Here is a 23,102-nt window from a genome sequence, read left to right on the forward strand (position 1 = left end):
GAAGTTAGCGTGTGGCACATTTAAAACTAATCGGAGAAAGTTCTTTTTTACTCAACGCACAATTAAACTCTGGAATTTGTTGCCAGAGGATGTGGTTAGTGCAGTTAGTATAGCTGTGTTTAAAAAAGGATTGGGTAAGTTCTTGGAGGAGAAGTCCATTACCTGCTATTAAGTTCACTTAGAGAATAACCACTGCCATTAGCAATGGTACCATGGAATAGACTTAGTTTTTGGGAACTTGCCAGGTTCTTATGGCCTGGATTGGCCACTGTTGGAAACAGGATGCTGGGCTTGATGGACCCTTGGTTTGACCCAGTATGGCACTTTCTTATGTTCTTATGTTCTTAACAATTCCTGACATTATTTAGATAAGGTATCTTAACAGTACATTTTATTAAGTTTTTAGAGATTAGCATAAGAACATAAGACTTGCCATACAGGGTCAGACCAAAGGTCCATCAAGCCCAGTATCCTGTTTCCTACAGTGTCCAATCCAGGTCGCAAGTAGCTGGCAGGATCCGAAGGGGTAGACAGATTCCAAGCTGCTCATCCCAAGAATAAGCAGTGGATTTCTGCAACTCCACCCTAATAATGGTTTATGGACTTTTCCTCCAGGAACTTGTCCAAACCTTTTTTAAATGCAGCTACACTAACAGCAGTGTTTCATTAAAAATCTAAATGTTTTAAGACACCTTTCTAACTTTTTAAAAGGTTGTAGAGATTTTACCTCATCCATATTGTTACTGAGTTCAATTGTCCCTTTGCTGTCTGGCACAAAAATACATGTACTCAGGCATTTTCACAGATTTCTCGGAAACAGAGCAACACCCGTCTGTGAAAACAGCTGTATGCCTAAAGCCATCTCCTGCAAATTAATCTAACGCGCTTTCTCTGACTGAGGCAGGAACACCACCAGCTTTAAGGAGCTTCTGGATCCAATGGTGAACAGCAGGGAACTCTCGCAGGAAGTGAGCAGTTCCTCAAGCAAAGCTGAGAAAGCCTGATGCAAGGGAAGAGGAGAAAGAGAGAAGAAGAAGGGAAATCCTCGCCTCATTTCTCTATGGTCTAGAATCCCCAAACTGTTACCCCGTACTTTAGAGCTTTCTCACCATTTCTCCAGGGTTTCAAATCGCCACACTGCCTCCAGGGTCCAGAATCAGGGGCAGATTGCCCGATCAGGGGATCGGGCATCCCCCGGTGGGCTGGTCGCTCTAGTCACGAGGTCCTCCGAGCGTGGCTGTGACAGAGCCGCGCTCAGCAGACCACGTGGTATCTCCTGGGCCGGCCTGAGCGGCGAATCCCCGGTCGTCAGCGGGAATCCGCCCCTGTCCAGAATCCTCACACTGTGATCTAGAATCCCATGCTTTCTCCATTATTTTATTAGAGATGTGAATCGTTTCCGGAATCATGTTTGTAGAACCGCGGGAAATCTTCGTTTCCCGCGGTTCTGACCACTTTTTTTTTTCGGCTGTCCCTATCACATGGTAGGAGCAATGGATGGCCCGCACCATTTTTGGCGCCAGCCGTCCATTGCTCCTACCATGTGACGGGGTCGGCCAATGGCACCGACAGCCCCTGTCACATGGTAAGGGCAAAGGGCCATCAGCGCCATTTTGATTAGTGGCAGCCGATGGCCCGAGAGTGGGAGATTGCTCCCGGGACCCCCGCTGGACCACCAGGTACTTTAGGAGGTCGGTAGGGTGGGGGATTCTAAATAATTATATTTAAAGGGTCGGGGTGGGTTTGGGGTTTTTTTTTTCTGTGTGCCCTTTCTTCCCACCCCCACCCCCAAATGATAAAAAAAACACACGAAAATTTTGTGGGGTTTTCCTATCGCTTTCGGGGACCCTCCCTGATACTTGACGGATTTGAAAATATCGTACGATATTTTCATCCGTCAAAAACGATTCACATCCCTATTATTTATAATCCCCTCACTCTCACTTCATGGTCTAGAATCTTCCCACTCTCACTCCATTGTTTAGAACCCATTCTCTCTCTCCATTATTTATAATCCCTTCACTCTCACTTCATGGTCTAGAATCTTCCCTCCATTGTTTAAAATCCCACTCTCTCTCTCTCCATTATTAAGAATTCCCTTACTCTCACTTCATGGTCTAGAATCTTCCCACTCTCACTCCATTGTTTAGTATCCCACTCTCTCTCTCTCCATTATTAAGAATCCCCTCGCTTTCACTTCATGGTCTAGAATCTTCCCATTCTCACTCTATTGTTTAGAATCCTACTCTCTCTCCATTATTAAGAATCCCCTCACTCTCATTTCATGGTCTAGAATCTTCCCACTCTCACTCCATTGTTTAGAATCCCACTCTCTCTCTCTCTCTCTCTCTCTCTCCATTATTAAGAATCCCCTCACTCTCACTTCTTGGTCTAGAATCTTCCCACTCTCACTACATTGTTTAGAATCCCACTCTCTCTCCATTATTAAGAATCCCCTCGCTTTCACTTCATGGTCTAGAATCTTCCCACTCTCATTATATTGTTTAGAATCCCACACTCTCTCCATTATTAAGAATCCCCTTGCTCTCATTTCATGGTCTAGAATCTTCCCACTCTCACTCTATTGTTTAGAATCCCACTCTCTCCTCTCCATTATTAAGAATCCCCTCGCTCTCACTTCATGGTCTAGAATCTTCCCACTCTCTCTCTCTCTCCATTATTTATAATCCCCTCACTCTCACTTCATGGTCTAGAATCTTCCCACTCTCACTCTATTGTTTAAAATCTCACTCTCGTCTTTATTTAGAATCCCCTCTGTCTCACTACATGGCCTAGAATATTCCCACTCTCACTGTATTGTTTATAATCCCACTCTCTCTCTCTCTCTCCATTATTAAGAATCCCTTCACTCTCACTTCATGGTCTAGAATCTTCCCACTCTCTCTATTGTTTAGAATCTCACTCTCGTCTTTATTAAGAATCCCCTCGCTCTCACTTCATGATCTAGAATCTTCCCAATCTCTCTCTCCTTTATTAAGAATCCCTTCACTCTCACTTCATGATCTAGAATCTTCCCACTCACTCTGTTTAGAACAGTGGTTCTCAACAGGTGTGTCAGGACACACTAGTGTGTCGCGAAATTCCATCAGGTGTGTCACAGAGCCAGCAAAAGACTGAAATTTCCTCACCATTCTGGGCAGAAGTTGGCTGACTTTTATTGGGTATGACCAGAAGCTGCCTTTGCTTCCTTCTCCTCTTCCTGACCCAGTGGGAGGTTGTTCTCTTCTCTTTCGCCCAGATCAGAGCGAGATATCACCAACTCCTATACATATGGGCCCGGTAGGACACCAACTTTATCTTCCCCTATCTAGCCTGGTAGCAGGGTTGCTGATGCTCTCTTCACCCCATGGGGCCTGGATATGAAAGCAGGAGCATAAGGGAGAAATGTGCATGCTCTATAGATCCGCTGCTGCTGCCTCCTCATCTTCTTCTCCTCAATGTTTCTTGCCCTCATCTGCTGCTGATAAAGCGGGAGGGAGACTCTGGATTGGACTGAAGTCTTTTCTGCAGGCTGGGAACGAGGAGGAGAGGAAAATGTGCTGGGCAGAAGGCATGGGAAGATAGGAGTTTGAGTGCTGGGCAGGAAAGCATGGGGAGAGAGGGAGTCAGGGGTGGGTGAAAGGAGATTGAGTTTGCTGAGGATAGGGATAGGAAAGAGGTGCTTAGAGGCATTCTGAGCAGGGAAGAGCAGAAAAGGTTGGGGGAAAGAGGGAGCACGGGAAAGAGGATGTGGGATGAGGGGTGTCGGGAATGTTGGACAGGGATATGAGCATCTGAAGGGATGATTGAGTAGTTGGGAGAAGTGATGAGGGCATGGAGAGGAGTGACTGGGTACAAGGGCCATATGAAATCAGTTTTCAGAATTTGCATTTCTTCTCTCTTTGAACTTTGCTTAGTGTAGGAGGAAATATATTTTTATTTCTAGTTTCCAGTTTTGCACTGCATACAGAAGGTTGTCTTGAGGTTTCCATTCCAGTTATGTTTCCACATTTGTAATTTGTTGTCATTTATTCTACATTTGGTGAAGGCAGGTCTACCTGTGCTCTGTGTGTATGTGACTGAGATGAGGTACTTTACTAGAGGTTTGTATCAGCCTTATTTGTTATTTTCTAAATGTTATATTGCACTGGTGGTGAACTACTGCCTTTTCATGGGTAGGGCTATTGCTTTTTCATTTCTTGGAGGTAGTGCTGCTGAGGTATGGCAGGATTGATAGCTGTTACAGAGTGGGGTTTGTATTATTTATAATGTACCTGGTAATAGAGGGCATTTGTGATGCTGTTATTAAAATAACACCAGAATCAGAGTATCTTTTTTGTATGTTGAGTTGTACAAGGAAATGTTTTAGGTCTGTTCTGTACTCATAGGAAGCAGGGAATTCCTGTGGATGCAGAGTATATGTATATATTTAATCCCATGATGGTCATGATTGGTGTATCACGCATGTGAGCATCATCTCTCAGATGTGCCCTGATAGAAAAAAGGTTGAGATTCACTGGTTTAGAATTCCACTCTCTCTCTCCATTATTCAGAATCCCTTCACTCTCACTTCGTGGTCTAGAATCTTCCCACTCTCACTCTATTGTTTAGAATCTCACTCTCACTTTGTGGTCTAGAATCTTCCCACTCTCACTCTATTGTTTAGAATCTCACTTTGTGGTCTAGAATCTTCCCACTCTCACTCTATTGTTTAGAATCTCACTCTCACTTTGTGGTCTAGAATCTTCCCACTCTCACTCTATTGTTTAGAATCTCACTCTCACTTCGTGGTCTAGAGTCTTCCCACTCTCACTCTGTTGTTTAGAATCCATTCGCTCTCTCCTTTATTAAGAATCCCCTCACTATCACTTCATGGTCTAGAATCTTCCCACTCTCACTCTATTGTTTAGAACCCATTCTCTCTCTCCTTTATTAAGAATCCATTCACTCTCACTTCATGGTCTAGAATCTTCCCACTCTCACTCCATTGTTTAGAATCCATCCTCTCTCTCCTTTATTAAGTATCCCTTCACCCTCACTTCATGGTCTAGAATCCTTGCACTCTTGCTCCATGGTTTTGGAATCCCTGCACACTCTCTCCATGGTCTAGAATCCCTTTACTATTTCTCCTTGGCTTAGCATTCCTTGGCCTTCTCATTATTTTCAATTCCCAGACTGTTTTCTGGGGCTCTCTTTTGTGATGAGCTATCCTATGATACCAGCATTTTGGCTTTTGGTTCAAATTAGGTTAAGATTAAATTGTTAATGGCTCAGTTTAGTTTATTAACTAATAGTACAAATCCATTTGATAGTTCACCAGAGCAAAGAAGATATTTCTACTAGCTTCTAGCTGTACTATTTCTTGTCCATTGTTTGTTATAAGTTCTTTGCAATTCAGGACCCAGAGACTCTCAGCCATGGCGAGGCTGACCAGTCACTATAAGGGCACATGCTAGGATAATGGAAATTAGTAGCTTGGAAAGATGAAAGGAAGTAATCTTTAAAAATGTGAAGGATAATTTTCAAAGCAATTCATTTGGGTAAAATTTGTGTTTTACTTGCGTTAAGCAAGTGTCTGAAAATCCCCCATCCTCAGTCTGGCTATAAGTCCACTTTTAGGTCAGGGGCGGATAATAACCTAGCAACCGTAGATTGCACTGTTAACTCTACTTGTGTTATTTCCTTTGAAGAAAGTCCCCATTGAAAAAGGAGGTGCAGATGGCCAGTTTCCTCTCCTTTTCTCTTATGGATTGTTTGGGCCAAAGATTTAAATGTTTGCTGTGTATCAGATTAAGTAAAGCGGTTCATGACTTCTAACCTTGTTATACGAGTGCTAATTGCTGCCTGCTCTCCCAGAATCCCTCTCACCCACCCCAGTGGCAGTGAAAAATGCTTACCTTGCTTTGAAAAGGCGAAGCCAGTGGAGACTTGGAGCTCTTTTCAGGTGATCTGTTTCACTTTAAAATACAAATAAAAACCCTCATTCAAACCATTGGCTGTTTTCTTAAGTTCCCCTTCCTCAATTAATCCCACCTTTAACCCACGTTCCCAGTCCTGGCCACGCTGTCTTGGTGGCTGTTGTGTGCCTTTGTCTGTCTTGACTAAACTGTAAGCTGCAAGTACGGACTGTCTGTTGGATGTCTCTGTACAGTGCTGTGTACATCTGGTAAGTGCTATACAAGTGCTGATAGTGCTATTGCTCAGATTATTTTCTGCTCCTCATTAGGTCAGGCTTCAAAGTGATTGATGTGGCCAGAAAGCATTTTGTCCACATTATTTTGCTGACTGAGAATTTCCCTCCCTCAGCTTTCTTCCACAATGCGCAGACCTGTGGCCGCACCAAGAGGAGGCATCCTCTGTGGTTAGTGGCGTTTAGGTTGGGGCAAGAGACAATCCATGCAAGGATGGCATTTTCCAATCTCCGCCTATACTTTTCCAGCAAAAATCTACCCCCAGAAAAAAGTGGTTCCCTCTACAGAAAAAAGTGGAAACAATTGACTGTGCGTGGACTTTATACCTGTGGCAGGCAAGCATGCACGTGGTCTGTATACCCAAGGCAAGTTTCAAAGCGAGCATTTGCATGGACTTTATACCCGAGGCAAGCTTCAAAGTGAGCTTGCACGTGATCTTTAAACCCATGGCAAGCTTCAAAGCGAGCACGTGCAGACTTTCACTTTGAGAGTTTGTGTGGAGCCTGCAGGCAAACAGCCTGCGCGATCTTTGCCCCCAGTGTGGACAAAACCTTCCTCTATTCCATTCTCAGACAGGCTGTGGGGTCTCAGGGCTTTTTCACTCTGAAAGGCAGGCGATGACAATAAAGAGCTCGTGTGTGCCTTCCGAATGGCTTGTCTACCCTTAAGATCTCCAACTAAAAAAGGAGGTTTCTGCCATGGAAAACCTCCACTCAGATCGGACACTCACAGGCAGGGGCACCACCCCGCGATGTCCATTCCCGAGATCTCCACTTCTCAGCTTTGGCTCTTCCCATTTCCAGACCTGACGGAGAGCTCGGAACCAAGCATTATTTCAAATGCATCTCAGATAACCCAAGTCCCTTCTTCCCGCTGGATCCTACAGCTTAAAACTTTTTTTTTTTTTTAAACAGCAGGAAGGTAATGCTTCAGGCAGAGTGGTCCCAATGCCTTATGGGTTGCTTTTTTCAGGGAAATTTTAATTTAGATGCACTGCAGGAACTCTTGAAATGCTCTTAACCTTGGGTGGGCTGGTTTGGTCGTTCGTAGCCTGGGCCAGCAACAAATACAGCCACGGCGTTGTAAAACCAAGGCCGATCTTTCTCAGCCACGATCAGCACCCGCAATCATGGCTCTGACGTCGCCAGGGATGGCCGTGCTTAACTCTGACCAGCGCCACGGTCTCAGCAGCGCGCCCACTACTTTAGGCTACCTGCGTTCTGCGGCATATTGTGAATATTTTGCAGTCGATTATTGAAGAGGGTTTATCAGGCTAGGTCTGGGACATAAGCCAAACAAACCTTTGAGTTTTAAATATCCTGCCCCACGCAACGACTCGAGTTTTAATTGGGTAAGTCCTTATCCTGCTAAACCTTAGTGCCAACAGGGTAAAGGTGACCCATCTAGCTGTGGTCGAGAAAGCAGCAGGCCTAAAGTTAGCTGGACAACTTTAAAAAAAAATAAATAAAAGGCTGTTCCACCCCTCAAACTGATCCCTTACCTTAACAAAAAAAAATTGCCAAATCCCCACCTCCCGAGCTCCCCAAAGTGGTCCACTGGGCTGAATCCTAAGACAGAGCTGACATCTCCTGCCATATTAGTATTCATTTATTCACTTCATCTGAGGAGAAAACAATGCTTGGTCCCTTCCCTGAGCCCTGTCCCTTAACTGGCTAACTTAAGGAAGTTAAACTCCCTAAATCTAGAAAGATAAACTTTGTCTGACTACAGTTAGGCAGAGAGCTTTAACCTCCTAAGGTTCACTAATCCTTGGGCTTTTCACCTGGAGTGAAATGAATCCATGAATCCTAATTTGCCAGGAGCTGTCAGCTCTGTTGCATTTAGCATTCAGTTCTGCAGGCCAGTTTTGTAGATTTTCAAGGGGGTAGAGGGGAGCAGGAGGGGAAGATTTGGCCACCACCATTTTTTTAAGGTAGGGGATTGGCACCTACTTGGCATGCTAAGTCTCCCCCCGAATATTCAAAAGCTGATATAACTTTAGCAGAATATATTCATCAGGAGACTCACCCAGTCTAAGTCCCATTGAATATCCCGAGCAAAGCTGGCCACTTAACGTCCTGCTCACCGCCCTCACTGAATAGTAACCTCTGTTTCTTTGTTTATTCAATTAGACGTATGGCTCGCTTGATTGCCAAAGCACTCCAATCAAGGAACTGCAGCATAAAACACCACCAATTCATGACATCTAAAAGACAATATATAAAATATATAATAGTAAATAAAGTGTAAAATAAGAATATGCTGCAGTAAGAAGCTGCAGTTGGTGCTCTTTCAACCTGTGGCACTAGCTACAATTTATTTTATTTTAAATTTTGTATTCTCTGTCTATATTGACCCAAGTCATCCTAGGCGAATCTTGTAATAGAACATCAGACATCGTAATACAGACATAAAACATCAGCAAATGTCCAGACAGCAATAAAAAAAAATACACCACCACTCATAGCGGTGGTGCTGATGCTCAGAGAAAAGGCAACGAGGTTTCTTGAGCCTCCTGAGCAGGTCTGCACTGGTCCATAAAAGAGGGGCTTGCTGTAGGCAGCTTACACTAGCCAGCTGCCTATAGAATACTGGCCAGCAGCCCACAGAGGATGATTCTGTAGTCCTATCCTCTGCTGCATCCGGTTCTCTGCCTCTCAGTATCATTGACTGGGCTACCGGACAGCCTATGGCATCGTTACCGCGACACGCGTCTGCCGTATCGTAAGCCTGCTCATCTAAACTCTTTTTAAAAATCTTGGTAAACCCCCTATTTTTAGAGGTGGTGGTAACCTGTTACTTCCGGCTTTTCACGGGACAGCTGGGCCTAACTCTTCAGTGCATCCATTCGTGGATCTTATCCAGCCCGGCAAACGTTTTTGAAGATTTTTCTTTCCAAAAAAAAAAAAGCATTTCCTTTTTCCCCCTCACCTTGACGGGACAGAGAAGGGAGCGAGGTAAAGGAAGGGAACTAAATGCAGGTTAGGAGAGGGAATTGGGGCTGTCGGGGAGGCAGTGCTTTCCAGAGCATGGCCTTGTGCTGCATAATTTGGCACTGTGAAGTGTGGTCTCTTAGTATAGCAGATCTCATAATTACTGCATGAAAGCGCCTTCATTGATCATTGCTGGGGATTATCAGGTTACAGCCCATGCATTAATGATGCTGTTTATGCACATGGCTATAACAGCAGAGCTATAACAGCCAAGGACCTGTTGTACTTTCAGAATACAGCTGAGGGGGAGGTCTCCTGAAACCAGGTACCACTGAGAGACTCTTACCTAAAGAAGTGATGTAGGTGTGTGGATGTTGTCAATGGATGGATTCTTACAAAGCCAACTTTTATTTATAGTATGTATGGAAAGTAATGCAATTTGCTGCAATCTGTGAAGCATCTTCAGAAGCGCACGGATTTCCTAGAATAGTACCACGTTCGGCCCACCCATCTTAGTGGGATGTACAGTTGGTGGTGTTATCCCATACTCAAAACACCAGTGCAGCTGTCTCAAAGAACAGAATCCTAAAACTGCGTCTACAATCCCACATTCAACACACAGGTCCACATAGTGATAAATGTCCTCCAGTAACACAGCAGACGTCGGCATACAAAAAAAAACAATTGGTCCATCCAGTGTGCCATTGCTAAGGATATATCCAAGCTGCCAGCCATAGCAACTAAACTGCTTGGAGGATGTTGGTCCTTATCCAAGTCAGTTTTTGCTGTTGTCCAATTGGGTTTGCTACCATTCTTGGTTGAAGAGTGTGCACATTTCTGTGCTTAATCCAAAATCCAACAGCCTCTGTCATGTCTTGCCGCCAATCGTTGTAGTAATCAAAATAGCTGCAACTACTAGGATGTCGCACAAATGGCTGGCATCAATCCCACTGTTGTCTGGGGACTTGGAGTATGTTGGTTCCAGCCTGGTTGACCATGGGCCATGCTTCCTTTTGGCCAAAACTCAGCCATCGCTAACCCCCTGGAATTGACATGGTTGATTTCTTTGGTGGTATAGCCTGCTGGTTCCAACTTTTGACCTGTAGTGGCACTAGATTGTGTGTAGACACATGCAGCCAGAGATACCTCAAATCATCACTGTGACCAAGGACAGCAAGATATTGAGTTCCCCTTCCGTGAAGCAATGACTGAGGATCTGGAAATGCTTCTCTACCTGAGTACAGAGCTGGCACAGAATGACACAGGGGATGGTCTATGCTAATCAGAGGGAATATCCTGCAAAATCATGAGTCAACCTTAAGAAGCACAACAGAGGAAAGAGGAACCTGCTGGTCCAAGGTAAGCCACTGCATTTTAAACACTCTAATTGTGAGTCTGTGAAGGAGGAATTAGGGAGGGCAACACTGAAATTCTGCTATGCTATGATCAGTGGGGGGATGGACTAGGATATAATAGAAACATTCAAATATTTGACAGAATTTTTTTTTTTTTTTTATAAAGTAGGGAAAGATGAAATTTTCCATAGAAAAGGAAATTCAAGGGCAAGGATTCATGATCTCAGGCTACAGGGAGAATAGCTCAGAGGAAGCATGAGAAATCGCTCCTTTACTAAAAGGGTGGTAGATGCCAGGGATAACCCAGCGGCAGCGGCGAGGGGAAACCAGCACAGTGACAGAGTAGAAGCGTCCTTGGGACACATCTGGAGGACAGTGCTAGGAACCGGGTTGAGAGGTTGCTGTGTTGCAGACAAAGCACCCTTCACTCCCTCCAGAGCAGAGGCAAACTTACCTGCTGTATTAATCTGCATCCGTCAGATGGCACCCTAGACTGAATAACTGTGCAATACTGTACTAATCACCAGTCAGTAGATCGATGCACTGGTGCCAGAGGATAGGGGCGTGGCTAATCTGCTAACGTACCACCATGCCTGAAAGCTTGGAACAATAAGGAGAAAAGATGTGATTTATCCTTAAGTCATGTGGAACCCAAAGGCCAAGCTTCCTCTTCTCTCTTGTTCTTTGTTTTCACTATTTTGCTTTTGGCCCGGTGAATATTTGCTGCAACTGATGAGATCCTAGAAACGAAGAACACATTCCTTATGCTAAGAAGACCGTCCCTTGAGCTATCTGAGGCAGGACCACAGATTCAGGGATTTGCACGGGTTTCCTTTCTCTGCTCCGCCTCTCTGCTTCTGGAGGGGGTGAAGGGTGCGAGGCCTGCAATACAGCAGCCTCCCAACCCTCTTCCCTACCCCTGTCCTCAGCTCTGTCCCCGTATGGCTTTCCCTCGCCTCGGCCGGCCCTTTTCCCTAGAAGAAGCGTTTTCTCGGGTCTCCCTGCAGCTTGAGGTCACGAGCCCTTGTCCTAAGATTTCCCTTCCCCTACTTTACTGAAGACTCTCAAATATTTGAGTGTTATATCTCCTCCTTCCCTTCCTGCATGCAGCGAGACCATTGTGAGGGTCATGGGGCTCCCTGTAGGGTTGGGGCTGCAGGCTTTAATGTCCTTCTGAAGGTACAGCCCTCTGGAACTGCGCACAGGGCTCAAGGTGTGGCCTCACCATACCTGCCAATTATTATATATCATAAAAGCCCTTATTCAGTGCTCCTATTAACTTCTATTGCAGCAAATAACGCAAGGCTCCAAAGCTGAACTTCCATATCATCACAGCACCCATTAACTATTAGAAGAGACACCGTTTGCTTGGTACTTTCTATTACTGACCCTAAGAGATATCCCTTGCGCTACCGATTTGCTTAAGTAATGGCTGACACTGAAGTAGGCTTCGTTACTACTGCAAACTGTTTTGAAGACTAAATGCTTTGGGACCCTTCCTTGCATTTCTGACTGCCTGCAAGTTGGACTGTGAGAGATGCACCAATGAGGAGCTTCCCAGCCAGAGACCACCATAAGGTTTCAGAAATGCATGAGGTCCATCCTCAGTAGGGCGGTTAGTGTGGACACGTTATCTGGATCACTTGTGCCGGATGTTCGGTGGGCTCAACGTCCCGCTGAATATACTTGCTTAAAGTTATCCGGATAACTCTGAAACCTAACCGGCTATGTTTGAATAGAGCCGGATACCATACTACTTAATTGGATAGCGTTCATGATATCCAGCTCAGTAGTGCTGTCAAAAGTTGAAAAGTATTAAATGAGGAGAGCGGGCCAGCCCCTCCCCCCAAATATCTTTAAAGGCCCCATCGGGCCATGCCTTCTTTACACTTTCACTCCTAAAATTGTTAACCAAACCCCTCACCCCCACCCCCGTCCAGGTGTATTGGGAATGTTGACATCTGGCAGCCCCCTCCCTTCCCTCCCCCCCACGAGGGTTTCCTAAATAGCTGGGCCCCCAACCCTCGCCTGATAGCTTTAATAAGACTGCTGCGAGCGAGGGACCCTTCGCCTTGCTCCCAGCGCCTCCGTGCTCCTCCAAAACTGACAGCACAGGAAGCGTAAACTTACGTTTGGATATGCCCAACGTTCGGCTAGATTAGCCAGAGAATGCAAACCCCCCTCCCCAGAATAACCCTTCAAATGCCCCTTTTTCATCCGGCTGAATTCTAGCCGGGTAGCCCATTAGATGGATAACTATTACATCATCAGTCTAAATGGCTTTTGAATATGGACCTCCATCCCAGAAACAAGGAGGTCCATATTCAAAAGAATTTTTAGCCGGATAACCTAGAAATTATCCAGCTAAATGAAGATTTAGGTACTTATCCAGCTAAATTATAGCCGGATAATAAGTTAATTTGACTAGAATTTAGCTGGATAAGTTAGGGGCGTCGCGGGGGCGTAACTGGGAGGAGCTGAGTTAGCTGGATAAGTTATCTGGTGATCTCCAAGATTCAGAGCTTGCTGGGTAACTTGTCTGGATGACTCTGGTCAGTCAATAGACCTGTCCTAAAGTGAGCCAGATGAACTGATCTGGCCTACTTTAGCTGCTGAATATAAGGGCTAAGCTAGCCAGATAAGTTTAGCCAGCCTAAACAGTGATTGAATATGGATCTCAAGAGGTCTGCAGTGCATCACAATACAGTACAAAAAAAAAAGAGTGCTTGTGGGAATTGCAGAGAAACAAGGCTAAGGGACTAGGTTAAACGTGTAATTATTAACAAGGTTGCCATGGGTCTGGCACCATATAGCCTACTTGCCTTAAATCAGTGACCTTTTGAATAGCATGTGTCAAAAATTAATCTAATTTTGAGGTGGTGTGCCAAAGGAGGCTGTCAGCTTTCTCCCAAGTCTATCAGCTTTCTCCACCCCAGGGCCCTCTCCTGGCCCCTTTCCTTCCCACCCCCCACCGCTAACCCCCATCCTTGTAGCTTTCCCTTCCGCACAGGCTGTTTCTTTTTTCTCCATCTCTCTCTCTCTCTCCCATACAGTTACCTCCCCTTCTCTCAGCTCTGCAGCCACATTTCCTTCCCCCCCCCCCCCCCGTCTCTCTACTACCACCCCAGCACATTTCTATAGCACTGCTCGATGAATGCAGTGCTGTACAGGTGCAGAAAATACAGATAGTCCCTGCTCCATGGAGCTTACAATCTAGTTCACACAAACAAAACAAATAAGTCCTAGTAATCACTTAACTAGTGTAGAAAAACATGCTTATCATGAAAGAGTCAAGATGAGGAAGGGTCTTTAGGTGGGATTTGAATGCGGCCAGAGAAGGCCGATCCACATACACAGTGCCACAAGCCAAAAGGGTGGAGTCTAGAGTTAGCAACAGAAGGGCACAGATAGGATCAGTTTTCCTAATATATAGAAGTCGGAGAGACAGACAGAGTATCTCTCCCAGCATCTTCCCTCCCTGCTCCCCACCTCTCTCCCTGAGGTCTGTCGGCTCTCCTTCCCATGCCTCACTGCTCCAGACACCACTAGCAGGGATGCAGATACGAGATCTCTGACTTAATGTTTGTATACTTTAGTCTCCTGTGTGGCACTCCTGCTTAGTGAGATGTGCCACCCCAGGAAACTAAAAACTACTGTATGAAGCTAGGGAACTTGTACCAGCAGAGTTGGTACTGGTAACCAGTGATGGAGATGGGGTCCAAATGCTCTGACTGGGAGGGGCAGGACAAGAAGCAGGGGGGCTGGGGGGAAAGAGTGCATGATTTGGAGGGCTGTATCTTCAAAGGATACTAAAATAATAGGGGAGTTAGAGCATCCTGATAGAGAGGCTCCAATAAAAGCAAGCATAGCCCATTTGCTTATAAGTAAACAACTGATTGAGATAAAAGATTCCAAATTATCCCTGTCAACTGCTAAGAAAGTTGTATATACAAACAAAAAACATACTCTGAAATGGCTAATGCCAGAAGTCTAAATTGGAAGATGGGAGAGTTAAAATGTATAGCACCGAACAAAGAGGTAGATATAATTGGCATCTCAGAGACCTGGTGGACAGAGGTTAACCAACAAGACAGTGCTATACCAGGGTACAAATTACATCTCAATGATAGGGTGGATGAACCTGATGTGGGGGTGTCACTTTATGTTCGGTGTGGCATAGAGTCCAACAGGATAAAAATCCTGCAGGAGATTAAATGCACACTAGAGTCTTTATGGGTAGAAACTCCATGTGTGATGGGGAAGAGTATAGTGGTGGGGGTATACTACCATCCACCTGTCTTAAAATGAATAGATGAATGATGAAATGCTAATGGAAATTAGGGAAGCTAACAAAGTTGGCAGCACAATAATAGGAGATTTCTTTTACCCCGATATTGACTGAGTAAATGTCACATCAGGATATGCTAGGGAGGTAATGTTTCTAGGTGAAATAAATTATTGCTTCATGGAGCAGCTGTCCAGGAACTGAGAAGAGGGGGAGCCATTTTAGACCTAATTCTCAGTGGAACCCAAGATTTGGTGTGAGAGGTAACAGTAGTGCGGCCACTCAGCAAAGGTGATCATAATGTGATCAAATTTGAGTTAATGACTGGATGGAGGACTTATGTAAATCTAGTTTAAAAGGTGAGGTAGGAGAGGCTATTTTAGCCAGAAGAATTTCTTTCAAATATTGGAGAAAGGATCCAAATTAAGAAAATAGTTAAAAGCATAAGCACAGGCAAATAAGATGTAAAACACTGATAAGGCAAACAGAAAAGAGAATTGAAAAGAAGCTGGCAGTAGAAGCAAAAACTCATAATAAAACCATATAATAAAGCCTGTGAGGGAGTTGGTTGGACCACTAAATATTTGAAGAGTTAAAGGGACACTTAAGGAAGTCAAGGCATTAAGGAAAGACTAAATTAATTCTTTCCTTCAGTGGTTACTGAAGAGATACCTGTGCCAAAAACGGTACTTGATGATGATAATGATCTGGAAGATGTAATAGGGCAGAATGACAAACTAAAGAATAGCAAATCACCTGGACCAGATGTTTTACACCCCAGAGTTCTTTAAAAAGGGCTCCAGGGGTGATCCAGGAAACTCTAAACCAGTAAGCCTGCCTTTAGTGGCAGGAAAGATTTTAGAAACTAATCTAAAAAATAAAAGCACACAACACATGGAAAGGCATAGTGTAACAGCATAGTTTAAAGGGGCACAGCCAGCATGGATTTGCACAAGAGAAGTCTTCCCTCACCAATCTGCCACATTTTTTGAAAGGAGTTAATAAACGTGGATAATGGTGATCCAATGAATATAATATATTTGGAATTTCAGAAGGGGTGTGAAAAAGTCCCCCATGAGAGATTCCTGCAAAAAAATAAAAAGGCATGGGATCAGAGGCAATGATCTGTTGTGGACTGCAAACTGGTTAAAAGATAGGAAACAGGAAATAGGAATAAATGGTCAGTTTTCTTAGTGGAGAGCCTCAGGGATCTGTACTTGGAGCGGTGCTTTTTAATATATTTATAAATGATCTGGAAAGGGGTACGACGAGTGAGGTGATCAAATTTGTGGATAACACAAGATAATTCATAGTAAAATCACAAGCAGATAGTGATAAACTGCAGGAGGACCTTGCGAGACTGGAAGACTGGGTGTCCAAAGAGCAGATGAAATTTAATGTGGACAAGTGCAAGGTGTTGCTTATAGGGAAAAATAACTAGGGATGTGAATCGTGTGCCCGATCGTTTTAACGATCGGGTTCGGCGGGGGGGGGGGGAATCTGATCGTTAGAGATGTGAATTGGGATCGGTTCCGATTCCAATTCACATCACTAATTTTTTTTAGTGAGGCCCGCGCCGATAAAAAAAAAACCCCACCCGACCCTTTAAAATTACCCCCTTAGCCTCCCCCACTCTCCCGACCCCCCCCCCAAAACTTTTGGCAAGTGTTGTGGGGGTCAGGAGGCCCCCCCAAGCTGGCCAAAAGTCCCTGGGGGTCCAGCGGGGGTCCAGGAGCGATCTCCTGCACTCGGGCCGTATTGCCAATATTCAAAATGGCGCCGGCGCTACCTTTGCCCTGTCACATGGTAAGGGCAAAGGGCCATAGGCGCCATTTTTTTAGCACAGCTGATGACCTGGGAATGGGAGATTGCTGCCCGCGGCCCCCCTGGACCACCAGGTATGTGTAAAAAGTTTTGGGGGGGGGGTCGGGAGAGTGGGGGAGGCTAAGGGGGTAATTTTAAAGAGTCGGGTGGGGGGTTTTTTTTTATCGGGCCATCGGCGCCATTTATATTAGTGGCAGCCAAAATGGCGCCGATGGCCCGAGAGCAGGAGATCGCACCGGGACCCCCCCACTGGACCACCAGGTAATTTAAAACATTTTGGGGTGGTTCGGGAGGGTGGGGGATTTGTTTTAAAGGGTCGGGATGGGTTTAGGGGTTGTTTTGGTATGCCGGTTTTCCCGCCCTCCCCCGATTTACGATTTTTCACGATAAATCGGGGGAATTTCTATTGTATCGCGACTCTAACGATTTTTGACGATTTAAAAATTATCTGACGATTTTTTTAAATCGTCAAAAAACGATTCACATCCCTAAAAATAACCCTTGCTGTAGTTACATGATGTTAGGTTTCATGTTAGGAGTTACCACCCAGGAAAGAGATCTAGGCGTCATCGTAGATAATACATTGAAATCATCGGCTCAGTGTGTTGTGGCAGTCAAAAAAGAAAACAATGTTGGGAATTATTAGGAAGGGAATGTTGAATAAAATGGAAAATCATAATGCCTCTGTATCACTCCATGATGAGACTGCACCTTGAGTACTGGTCTACAAAATCATGAGAGAACTAGAATGGGTAAATGTGAATTGGTTGTTTACTCTTTAAGATAATAGAAGGACTAGGGGGCACTCCATTAAATTAGCAAGTAGCACATTTAAAACAAATTGGAAAAAATTATTTTTCATTCAACGCACAATTAATCCCTGAAATTTGTTGCCAGAGGATGTGGTTAAGGCGGTTAGTGTAGCTGGGTTTAAAAAAGGTTTGGACAATTTCCTGGAGGAGAAGTCCATAAACTGCTATTAATCAAACTGACTCAGGGAATAGCCATTGCTTATTACTGGCATCAGGAGCATGGGATCTATTTAATGTTTGGGTACTTGCCAAGTACTTGTATCCTGGATTGGCTACTGTTGGAAACAGGATGCTGGGCTTCACAGACCCTCAGTCTGACCCAGTATGGCAACTTCTTATATTCTTAAATCCATATACTGTTATTAACCAGACAGACTTGGGAAAATCCAGTACTTATCCCTGGGCATTAGCAGCAAGAGTTCTATCTGCTGTTTGGGCTCCTGCCAGGTACCTGTGCCCTGGATTGGCCACTGATGGAAACACGTTACTGAGCTTGATGGACCCTCACTCTGACCCAGTAAGGCAATTCTTATGTTCTTATGAGTTGCAGAAAGGCAGGCAGGGAAACTGCCGCGTACAAGGTGAAACCATGGGAGAGAGGAGGGAGAGAGGAGATTTTTCTCTAATCAGAGGAAAAATATCAAGACTTGATTTCTGTCAGTACCTTAGCAGCAGAATGCAGATGGTGGAGAGCTTGGAAGCTGGCTATCTGCTGCACATGCACTATAAATAGTGAAGGAACATCCCCGCTTCTCTCACTCCAGGCTACTGAGGCATCACAGCTGGCTCAGAGGTTCACCAGCACTTTAGGATACCTCCAAATGCCACATAGAGATCTTTGGCATGTGTGCTGCAGGTTCACTATCACTGCAATAAATGAATGTTAGCAAGACTAAAAACCAGCAACAGCATGTTCCCTCTAGTGTAAGGAGTTACTGACTCTTCAAAGCTAATCATCTATGCATTATATTAGGTCAATAAACAGTTATTTCCCTACAACTTGTTCGTTGACCTTCACGTCTACCTATTCTCGTAGACTAATACTGTAGTAACAAGAAATTTGCTCATGGTCTTTAACAGAAAGTATTGGAGGTCTTTAAGCTCATGTTCCAGGAAGGACGTTTTGAGGGAAACAAAGATCCTTGGTATAGTAGCTTCACTAAAGGATGCATTGAGGAAGACATTAGAACTGGGAAGACATTAGAACTGGCATTGAGGAAGACATTAGAACTGGGAATCGTCAGTAACTTTGTCATCCTTTCTGTTAGAGGCTGCCTCTCTTCTTCAGAACTAGGTAGAAGAACCTGTTTCAGGAGACCAGAACCTGCCACTAGAACTGCCGCCCAGGTCTGAAGACTGAACCGGAGCAGTAGCCATCACATCACATAGTTCTGGCACACATCATCATTTGATGACATGCATGAGGGCATGCTTTTTTTTCTTTTTGGTGAAATGCTATCTGGTAATACTAAAGACCTGGGCCACATCACTAGAACAGACAGCCTTCTTTAGGAGCCAGGGTTTGGTGCTGCAGTGTTGTTCTGTTTAAAATAATTATAATGAAGGTGAATATGCCTTGGGAGGGGGAGATGATAGAACCAAGCAGTTCTCTTTTACCATGATATTCCATTAATCCCCTTAAATCAATGCTTAGATTAGGTGCTTTTCCACGTCAAGCTGCCCGATGTCATGGATCACGGCACCATGGGGTAAGGTGGCAGCAACTGTACTGGTGACGCCTGAGTTTTCAGGTGTTAGCCAGCACAAGAGCCCCCCCAGCCCACCCACTCACCGAAGAAAAAAAATCTACTCAGTGCAACCAGTCTTACTTAGATGGTATAAGCTTAATTACTGAGTTTACAACTCTCCATACAGGCAACGTCGGCGATGGCTGCCCTGCCCAGGGAGCGCTCCCTCAGCAGGAGGCAGTGTCATGGGGATCCAGCAGGGATAAGGCCCCGTTCCTCCGGAAGAAGGTGTCCCTCACTAGATTGCAGCGCGGGTAGATGGAACGCTGGCCCGGATCCACTTTCCCTGCAGAGAGAGAGAGAGAGAGAGATGGAGAGCAGCCCTCAGTATCCAGCGGCAGGGGCAGAGCCCAGGCTGGAGAGAGGACCCCACAGGCCGCGCCCCCTCCTCCCCCCGGGCTCCTCACCTAGCTGCCAGCCGTAGGTCCAGTTGGTGGAAAGGGGGTGCATGTACTTGTCGTCGGGCTTGAGCTGCAGGCGCTGGTGCAGGTAGCGGTACCTGCCCTCCTCCTCCTTGGAGATGCCGCTGTAGAGCAGGCTGCGGGTGCGCGGGGTCACCGGCTTCATGTCGAAGTCGGGCAGGGGCTCCTTGTCGGCGGCCGCCCCCTCCTCCTCCTCCTTCTCCTCCCCGCGCGCCTCCAGCTGCTTGATGCGCTCCTGCGCGGCCTCCGCCTTCTTCTTCTCCTCGGCGGCCTTCAGGAGCGCCTCGTTGATGGCCGGCAGCTTGAGCTTCTCGCGGGGCTTCTGCTTGGCCCGCCGGGGGCCCCGGGCCTTGCAGGCCTGGGAGTGCTGGCGGTACCAGTTGAGGCGGATCAGCGCCTCCTTGAGGTAGGCCTCCTTCCAGAAGTTCTGCTTCTGCGTGGTCAGGACCTCGCGACCCATGGGGAGGGGGGGGCTCAGCCTCGTGCTCTGCTTCCTAAGATCCGAGCTCTCCTCGCCGCGAGATCGGGGCGGCGCTGGTCAGGAGCACCCCGGGTGGTGGTGGGGGGGGGGGGGGGCACGTTCCCTGCCCTGCGAGCTGCTGCTGCTGCTGCTGCCCCCGTCCGGCGTCTCCCCGCGCAGCCTCTTGCCCTGCTTTCCTTCCACCTGTCGCTCTCAGCCTTGCTCAGGGCCTCCTCATGCGCATCCTGGGGGTCTTTCCAGAGAGGGGAGGTCCGAGCGCGCAGCGCCTTCTTTTGGCTTTGCCCCGTGCGAATCGTGCGCCGCGGCTGCTGGTGCTGCACTTCCCCCCCTTCAGCGGCGGCTGTTCCCGCACCTCTGCCCGGCCCCCTTCTCGTCGCCGCCGCTGTCAGGTGGGGTTGCCATGGGGATCACAGCTGCCCAAAGCAGCCACGCCCTCAGTGACTGTGAGCAGCAGCTGGCTCTGCCGTCCCGGCACCGGGGGGGGGGGGCCTGCCGGTTCGGGTCCCCCTCATCATTCTGCCGGCGGCTTGGGAAGAGCTGGAATAAAGGCTTCCAAGAATGAGAGAGCCAGGGAGCTGCCTCCTGCACGGCCCCGCCTCACCGAGCCAGCCTTTCTGCTGGAAATTGCATCCCTGCATTGCACTAAACAAAGCAGTAAGCGCTATAATTGCTGGTTTGCTAATAACCGGGTCCCCCCAGTGTACAGAATGTCGCCAGGAGGAATCATCTCGTTACAAAGTTTGGAACCCCCCCAAAAAAAAACCAAAAACCCAAATATGTATTTCCTGAGCAAGTAGACTGGAACCTAGGTCCTCGACACCTGTCAGTCTAAGCGCCCGACTTACCGATGCGTTTTTTCCCAGTCTCTTTCTGTGGAGAATAAAATAGCGCTGCAGTGTCAGGATAGGTCCCTTATTCACTGTCCCAATGACAGATAGCTTGCACTCTGAGAGGGTATGCAGCACGCCTGCAATGAGGCCGAACCAGAGAAGCCGCTACATAGCCAGATGAGTCCTCCCACACCCCCCTCTGACCTGGGGGGTGACCTGAGGACGAAGCCCGGTGCCTCCGCGGGGACCTCTGAGCAGGGAACCTTCTACTGATGCTGGAGTCTGCGCGGGAGGTGACCTTCACCTGCTCTCACCTGCCTTCCAAAAGTGCCCAAGCTTTGGGGGGCTAGTGATTAATGAAGGGGGCCTGAGCATTGAGCTCGCCACCTTTCACAAGGATGGAGGGCGATTCACTAACCCAGGAGGAGCAGCTGAAGGTGTTCAGGACCTCCCTCGGTGCACCTGAGCTGTGCACACACAGGAGCCGGTTCTAAAGCTCCCGGCTGCAACACTCAGGGGGGGAAAGAGGCTGTTTGTACTCTGTTTCTGGGGGGGGGGTCTTCTATCAGAAAGTGACACTTTTGCTCATGATTAAAATTTAAAGAGGTTCTTATTTTATTGGTCCCAGCAGGATCAACGGGGTGCTTTGGCGGTGCCGATGCCTTTCATTGGACCGCGGGAAAGAAACCACAGGTAGAGCTACTCCAGCCAAGATTATGAGCTTGGGGAACAGCAGGTGCACAGAAGGCCTCCCTCCTCCCCCATCTTCCGACCCGCCTATGCAGAAATACCGAGGGGCACAGCTGCCGGTGCGAAAGGGTGAACTGGATCCCAGAGAGAGAGAGGCTGACGGGGGCCACCTAGTGGTGAAAGCTGAAGATGTGCCTTCAGTGCCCCACGACTGTGAGACGCTAAGCAGGGCGGGCAGGCTCACCGAGTGACACCAAACACTGTGATGCTGAAGTGCTGATTTGTTTATTTTAGAAATGTATATAGCCCGCCTATCCTCTACCATTCTAGGCAGTCCCCTTAAAAAAAAAACCCAAACCCATTGAAAAACAAGTTATTTACTCTATACTTGGATTTCTTTCTTAATTACATTTTATGACCTGCCTTCTATCAAAGAACATCAGGGGAGGGATACAACCATAATAAAATAAATATACAAGAATACATCAACCAAATAGGTAACAATTAGCAAGGAAATCATCTCATAAAAACAACAGGCAAACGTGTATTCCCCCTGGGTGGGGTGAATTATTTATTTACAAATGTATAGACTCTTAATCCCATGTTCTAAGCAGTTTCCACTTGAAAGTAAGTGTACCTAAAACCAAGCAAGGTACAGAGTGTATATAGGTCAAGCCAGCATAATCCCCATCTCAGTTAAGAGACAGATCGTGATGATTGCGGAAAGAGTTTCTGAAAGTCTTCAGGCAGGTTTGTTTATGTAAACTCAGAGGGCACTGGTTCCACAAGATTGCACCTGCAACTGAGAGCATCTTTGCTCCGAATTCGGAGTCTCGTCGGCGTAAAACTTGGAATGTCAAGTAGAGCTTGCGCTTCTGATCGGAGGTTTCTGATCCTGCGCAAGGCATTAATGCAGCTGGGGGAGCCATCGCTCGGCGCCTTATGTATGATGACTACGATTTTATATTCGATGTGGGAGCCAAGGTAATGAATTTAAACCGTGGGGAGGGGGGGGGGGGGTGATGTGATCATATTTAGAGGAGCCAGGCAGTATTCTAGCAGCTGAATTCTGGGTAATTTGTAATGCCTTTATGGAGGAGTACTCTGGGAGCCCTAAATATAATGAATAAATGTAGATGCATCCTTGGTTTGAATAAGGGGGGGGGGGGGGGGCCCAGGATGAAAACCCGAATAAACCCAGATAGCATGGTGCCAGTAGCCTAAACGAGAGATTCTCACACCAGGCTCGGGCCGCTCCATCCAGGAGCTCAGGGTAGTAGTCTCCCGGCTAGCAGGGTGCGCAGGTGCTACAGGATGTCCCTAAGGAAGAGGAAGGATGACTGCTGGGGCTGCTGAGGTGAGCCCACATGCGAACAGCACCAAGGGGCTCAGTCTAGGAGCTTTTCTACCAGCCTCACTAAGAGACTTGGGTCACCTAGGCAGTCATTCTAGGAAGGTGGGAGCTAAGAAAAAGAGACAGAATAGCAAGAGCAATAAGAAAAATATTATTCTGTCTGCCTTCCAAAAAAGA

At 46.6% G+C, this 23,102-nt stretch overlaps 1 protein-coding gene across 1 annotated transcript; it reads right to left on the reverse strand.

Moving 5' to 3' along the window:
• Positions 1-8,049: 8,049 nt before the first annotated feature.
• ATP6V1FNB (ATP6V1F neighbor) lies at positions 8,050-20,592 on the reverse strand. The gene is made up of 3 exons (XM_029616335.1): positions 19,556-20,592; positions 19,230-19,434; positions 8,050-8,397 (listed from the first exon to the last, which is right to left on the reverse strand). The coding sequence occupies exons 1-2, from the start codon at positions 20,028-20,030 to the stop codon at positions 19,316-19,318; spliced, it is 594 nt and encodes a 197-aa protein (XP_029472195.1). The 5' UTR covers positions 20,031-20,592; the 3' UTR covers positions 8,050-8,397; positions 19,230-19,315.
• Between the last annotated feature and the right edge of the window lie 2,510 nt (positions 20,593-23,102).

This window comes from Rhinatrema bivittatum, chromosome 9, assembly GCF_901001135.1.
Source record: "Rhinatrema bivittatum chromosome 9, aRhiBiv1.1, whole genome shotgun sequence".
Lineage (NCBI taxonomy): Eukaryota > Metazoa > Chordata > Amphibia > Gymnophiona > Rhinatrematidae > Rhinatrema > Rhinatrema bivittatum.

Bases quoted from the DNA above. Each gene is read 5' to 3' on its own strand.
- ATP6V1FNB (XM_029616335.1), bottom strand. From the start codon at position 20,030: ATGGGTCGCGAGGTCCTGACCACGCAGAAGCAGAACTTCTGGAAGGAG. The intron at 19,435-19,555 runs GTGAGGAGCCCG...CTCTCTCTGCAG, and splicing joins GACCTACGGCTGGCAGCTAG to GGAAAGTGGATCCGGGCCAG.